The sequence below is a fragment of the Mustelus asterias genome, chromosome 18 (assembly GCF_964213995.1).
Source record: "Mustelus asterias chromosome 18, sMusAst1.hap1.1, whole genome shotgun sequence".
Lineage (NCBI taxonomy): Eukaryota > Metazoa > Chordata > Chondrichthyes > Carcharhiniformes > Triakidae > Mustelus > Mustelus asterias.
This window is the reverse complement of record NC_135818.1, coordinates 47351303-47357463: the sequence shown is the minus strand read 5'-3', so window position 1 is coordinate 47357463 and position 6161 is coordinate 47351303. Positions and strand designations below refer to the sequence as shown.

The 6161-nt window shown below is 40.7% G+C and overlaps 1 protein-coding gene across 3 annotated transcripts in view; it reads right to left on the bottom strand.

Moving 5' to 3' along the window:
- Window positions 1-306: 306 nt before the first annotated feature.
- LOC144507107 (uncharacterized) overlaps window positions 307-6161 on the bottom strand; it is a 54047-nt gene continuing 48192 nt past the window's right edge. For 2 of the 3 annotated variants that reach the window (XM_078233855.1, XM_078233856.1), the window contains one exon: window positions 307-1700. In XM_078233855.1, coding sequence (XP_078089981.1) covers window positions 1572-1700 — 129 coding nt within the window. In that variant the 3' untranslated portion in view covers window positions 307-1571. Of the gene's footprint in view, window positions 1701-4319; window positions 4436-6161 lie in introns of all 3 variants that reach the window. The other variant, XM_078233854.1, reaches the window with a different exon arrangement.

Sequence of the window (6161 nt, the reverse complement as noted above, 5' to 3'; positions counted from 1 at the left end):
ATTTACATGAATAATGGTTGGAATGCGAATACTTACAACTAATCAAGTCTTTAAGAAACGAAACAATGTGAGTGGAGAGAGCATCAAGACAGGCTAAAAAGATGTGTATTGTCCAATACACATCTTTTTAGCCTGTCTTGATGCTCTCTCCACTCACATTGTTTCGTTTCTTAAAGACTTGATTAGTTGTAAGTATTCGCATTCCAACCATTATTCATGTAAATTGAGTCTGTGTCTTTATAAGCTCTGTTTGTGAACAGAATTCCCACTCACCTGAAGAAGGGGCTAAGAGCTCCGAAAGCTTGTGTGGCTTTTGCTACCAAATAAACCTGTTGGACTTTAACTTGGTGTTGTTAAACTTCTTACTTTGTACCACCCTCTGTCTTCTGTAATCAGAGGATTGTTTTTCAAACTGGAGGCCTGTGATCAGCAGTGTGCCTCAGGGATTGGTGCTGGGTCCACTTTTATTTGTCATTTATGTTAATGATTTGGATGAGAATTTAGGAGGCATGCATAGTAACTTTGCAGATGACACCAAGATTGGTGGCATAGTGGAACAGTGAAGAAGGTTATCTAGAATTGCAACAGGATCTTGATCAATTGGGCCAGTGGGCTGATGAATGGCAGATGGAGTTAATTTAGATAAATGCGAGGTGATGCATTTTGGTAGATCGAACCAGGACAGGACTTACTCGGTTAATGCAAGGGCGTTGGGGAGAGTTTTAGAACAGAGATCTAGGTACAGGTTCATAGCTCCTTGAAAGTGGAGTCACAGGTGGATAGAGTGGCAAAGAAGGCATTCGGCATGCTTGGTTTCATTTGGTCAGAACATTGAATACAGGAGTTGGGACTTCTTGTTGAAGTTGTACAAGACATTAGTAAGGCTACACTTAGAATACTGTGTACAGTTCTGCTCACCCTATTATAGAAAGATATTAAACTAGAAACTGCAGAAAAGATTTACTGGGATGCTACTGGGACTTGATGGTTTGAGTTATAAGGAGAGGCTAGATAGACTGGGACTTTTTTTTTCTGGAGCGTAGGAGGCTTAGGAGTGATCCTATAGAGGTCTATAAAATAATGTGGGGCACAGATCAGCTAGATAGTCAACATCTTTACCCAAAGATAGGGGAGTCTAAAACTAGAGGGCAAAGGTTTAAGGTGAGAGGGGAGAGATACAAAAGGGTCCAGAGGGCATTATTTTCAGAGTGGTGAGTGCCTGGAACAAGTTGCCAGAGGTAGTAGTAGAGGTGGGTACAATTTCGTCTTTTAAAAAGCATTTAGATAGTTACATGGGTAAGATGGGTATAGAGGGATATGGGCCAAATGCGGGCAATTGGGACGAGCTTAGTGGTTTAAAAAAGGGAGGCATGGACAAGTTGGGCTGAAGGGCCTGTTTCCATGCTGTAAACCTCTTTGACTCTGTTATTACATAAACTCTATTTAATATTGATGCTTATTCAATCACCAAATCATGAATCACTTGACTTGTATATTGTTGGTGAGTTTAATCTTTCCCTACTTTTCAAGAACAGTAACTGCTATCTCTGTAACTATCTGACTGCGGTCCTTTACCAATAGCTCAAAATTGTTAAAATTCCTGGTGATTCAGGAGAGGCTGTGATGACCTTCGTCTCATTAACCCAGATCTTGTGGAGGAGAGATGGATTTCTATGGACCACATTGACTAATTTTCCATTCTACAAAAGAAGTAAAAACATACAAATCAAGGACATAAATGCAGCAACAAATATTATCTTGTACATCATGATGAGGCTTGACTGTTCAGTAAAATTAATATTTTAGATGACAAGCACAACTCAATAATTTACATGCCCAATTCACCAGTTAACTATATTAATCAGGTTTATAGGAACACTTAAAGGCTAAAATCTGAACTAAACATGACTGGAAAAAGAATGTGATTGATGCATGGGAAGACAATTGGATTCACTGCGAGAAACAGGTTACAAATGTGAGAAAGAAGTTGCTGCAATGATTTTTCAATTCATGGGGAAAAGGGTTCATTCAAAGACTGGGGTTGTTCTTGTGCTAATATGCACAATGATCTAAAATCCAAACTGAAAGGGAATTAATTCATGGTGGTTAGCACTGCTGCCTCAGTGCCAGGGACCCAGGTTCAATTCCGACCTCGGGTCACTGTCTGTGTGAAGTTTGCACATTCTCCCTGTGTCTCCATGGGTTTCCTCTGGGTGCTCCAGTTTCCTCCCACAGTCCAAAGATGCGCGGGTTAGGTTAGCCATGCTAAATTGACCCTAGTGACAGGGGATTGGCAGGGTAAATGTGTGGGGTTGTGGGAATAGGGCCTGGGTGGGATTGTGGTCGTGCAGACTCAATGGGCAGAATGGCCACCTTCTGCACAGTTGGGATTCTATGATAAAGGATCAATTTGTGACTGATATAAAAAGTTATTTAGAAAAAGCATGAAAACTGCTTAGAATGAATAGAATATGGGAGGCAAAAAACCATGAAACCATTTTATTAAACAACTAGTTCAGAAACATATTGCAATGGGAAGCAGGTGCTTTGAGGGGTATTTTTTAGTTAATGAACTAAAATGGAGTAAAAGTCATGTGTAACTATTTTGTGAAATTGCTGAGGTTAATTCTGTACATAACTTGGAAGCATTTCTGATTCCAGGTGAGCTCTATTATATCATTCAGTTATATAAGTCACAACTTGCGTGCGACATTGTGGTCTTCATTGATGGAATCCCACAGTGCAGAAGGAGGCCATTTGGCCCATCAATTCTACACTGACCATAATGCCACCCAGGCCCTATCCCCATAACCCCATGCATTTGCCCTAGGTAGTCCACTTGACACTAGGGCAATTTAGCGTGGCCAATCCACCTATTGGGCGGCACAGTAGCACAGTGGTTAGCACTGCTGCTTCACAGCGCCAGGGACCCGGGTTCGATTCCCGGCTTGGGTCACTGTCTGTGTGGAGTTTGCACGTTCTCCCCGTGTCTGCATGGGTTTCCTCCAGGTGCTCCGGTTTCCTCCCACATTCTGAAAGACGTGTTGGTTAGGTGCATTGACCCGAACAGGCGTCGGACTGTGGCGACTAGGGGAATTTCACAGTAACTTCATTGCAGTGTGACAAATAAATAAACTTAACCCACACATCTTTGGACTGTGGGAGGAAACCGATGCACCTGGAGGAAACCCACGCAGACATGGGGATAATGTGCAAACACCACACAGACAACAACCCAAGCCGGGAATCGAACCCGGGTCCCTGGCGCTGTGAAGCAGCAACTTAAGACCTTGAGCTCTGTCCTGCATGTTGATTTTTTTTTTTCCAGCTCCACACGCCATGCCAGTCTGTATCTTTTTCTCATGCTTTTGCTTTCAGACAGCACTAACTTTTTTTTGCTGTTAACACATTCTGCTATTTTGCTTTCAGACAGTGCTGATTTCTATTCTGCTATTAATACCTGCTTTAAATTTTAATACTATAATTGCCACTCCTTTTGTCGTGTGTTCATGACCTCTTTGACATTTAATCTCTTCTGCCACCTAAACTATTTCTGACCTATTTTACTCCACCTGCCCCTTCCCCATTTTCAACAACATAAAACCCATCATATTTCTACCTTTTTACAAATCCAAAGAAGACTCCTATGTGTCTTGAAATGTTAACTTTGTTTCTCTATTCACTGATGCTGCCAGATCTGCTGAGTTTTTCCAGCATTTCCTGTTATTATTGTTGGCTCTCGATTGCCTTCTTTAATTCTTTTAGCACCACACAGCACTCCCAGTTGCTGGAGATGGTTCTCAGTCCTCCATTAATTCTATTCTGAAAATGGCTGTTACACAGTAGTGTCAGTTCAAGATGATTCCCCTATTAACTTTCCCTCAGTCTGTCAAGTATTATAGATGTTCAAATTTGCATCCAGCTCTATGGCATAGCTAAAGTGGTAACTTATTTATGTAAAATATGAATCCATGTGCTAACACTGTGGTATCCCCATTTTTAATTCATGTTTAATGTGCATTATTTTTGGAATGTAAAACAACGTAATCAATGGCAATCTTATTTCTGACTGTACTAGACAATAGATAGAAGATTTGTCATTAGTGTTGTTGTAGATAATCTTGTTTCATTTTTAAAAAATATATTTGCCTCAGATTAACTTGATTAAAAAGGGTGTGTTTTAAAACATTTTGATTTGCTTTAATTCAGCCTTTTTTGAGAGTAAAAAATAGGGTCATTCCCAAACAGGAAAGATTGTGTTGATCACGATCAATTAAAATGTGTTTATCAATATGGAATGCACCAAAACCTATATTTACCGCTACATCCCAGACTAAAATCTTCTTTCTGTCACCTCCACTGACGAGTCTGTTTCCATACAGGTGTAGGCACCTCACCACCCCAATGTGCTCTGACATGGTAAAGAGACATTGTCCTGTGGGAAATCATTGATATTTCTTAGAGTACCTCACTCCTTTTCATACCAACATAATATACTATTTATTATCATTTTTAAAAAAAGCAATTTTGAACAATTGTATATTCATTCAAGAACCAAGTGTGGTACACTCTTGAACATATGCCCAGCAAATGTTTTCCTTTTTGGCGATGAGGAAGGGAAGAAGATAGTGCTGGAGGATTGTACATTTTTGTTGCTGGCATGAACTCGGATTGAATAGCTTCCTTAATCCACACTTGATGATACTACATTTTTAAAGTTTTTGATTTTTTTCTATCACCTTTCTTGGTCTCTGTCACACAAATATTTATGGTAAAGACAGCATGAATTATACTTCTGAATTCCAGGCTTTGCTTATATGGGATGTCTTTGTTAAGCATCCTGCTTTTGCTCAATATTGTGGCTGAATGTAACATAACGCAAGACAACATTTCCTTTTTTAGTTTGATAGAGAAATGTTTGCTATTTGGAGTGGGAAGTCCTATGTTACGTTTACCATTTGGGGAAGTCTTGTAGCTCTTTTTAAGCTCTAGAAACAAAACAGTACTCCAAGCAGTAGTGTAGGACCAGAGGAACATAGGAATTAGGACCAGAAGTTTTTAAATTCAGCCCCTCGAGCCTGCTCCGCCATTCAATCAGATCATGGTTGATTCTCCCTGATCTCAAATCAACTTCCCCATCTATTCCCCATATCCCCTTATCTTTTTTTATTAGAAATATATCTACTTCTTGAAACCATTCAACGATTCAGACTCCACCGCGCCATGGGGCAGCGAGTTCCACAAATTTACCACCCTCTGCGAGAAGTAGTTCCTCCTCATCTCAGCTTTAAATCTACTGCCTCTCAACCTATACCTGTGACCTCTTGTTCTAGATTGCCCCATAAGAGGAAACATTTGGTCTACATTTACTTTATCAATCCCTTTTAAAATTTTATATATCTTGATCAGATCTCCTCTCATCCTTCTGAACTCCAGCGAGTATGAGCCCAAACTGTTTAATCTTTCCTCATACATCAACCCTTTCATCCCCAGTATCAATCTGGTGAACCTCCTCTGAACTGCCTCCTATACCACCACATCCTTCCTCAAATAAGGAGATGAAAACTGGACACAATACTCCAGATGTGGTCTCACCAATACCCTTATATAATTGCAACAACACTTCTCTACTTTTATACTCATTCCTTTTGCAATAAATGTCAACATCTCATTTGCCTTTTTTTATTGCATGCTGGTGAAGACAGGTGGGCTGGAAAGTGTTGTATGAGTTTGTAGAACTGGTATTTAGATATGGCACCGGGGCCTTCAAACCTGCAGTTGAGGGCAGGCAAATGAAGCAGCTGCCAGCCCATTAGCAGAGTCGGAGGGCAACTCGTCCATACATAATTATTTAGCTTCCAAGTGCTGAATCTCACACAGGACTCTGGTTGGCAGGGCAGGAGCCATGGAGCCACCTGTCGCTGCACTTAGTCTCAAAATGAAAGAATTCCGCCCCAAGTATAATATTGCTGCAAATAAAAATATGGGAATTATAACCCAGTGGGCTTTGATCACAGCATACATGCCAAGATCTGCCTGCTGCTGACCTGTGACGCTGACTGCCCAAGTTCATGGAATGACCTATGCCACTGCACATCTTGAGCATCTACCATAGGAGAGAAGCTTAAACTTTTAGCTAAGGGTTCTCTGGAGAAAACCCA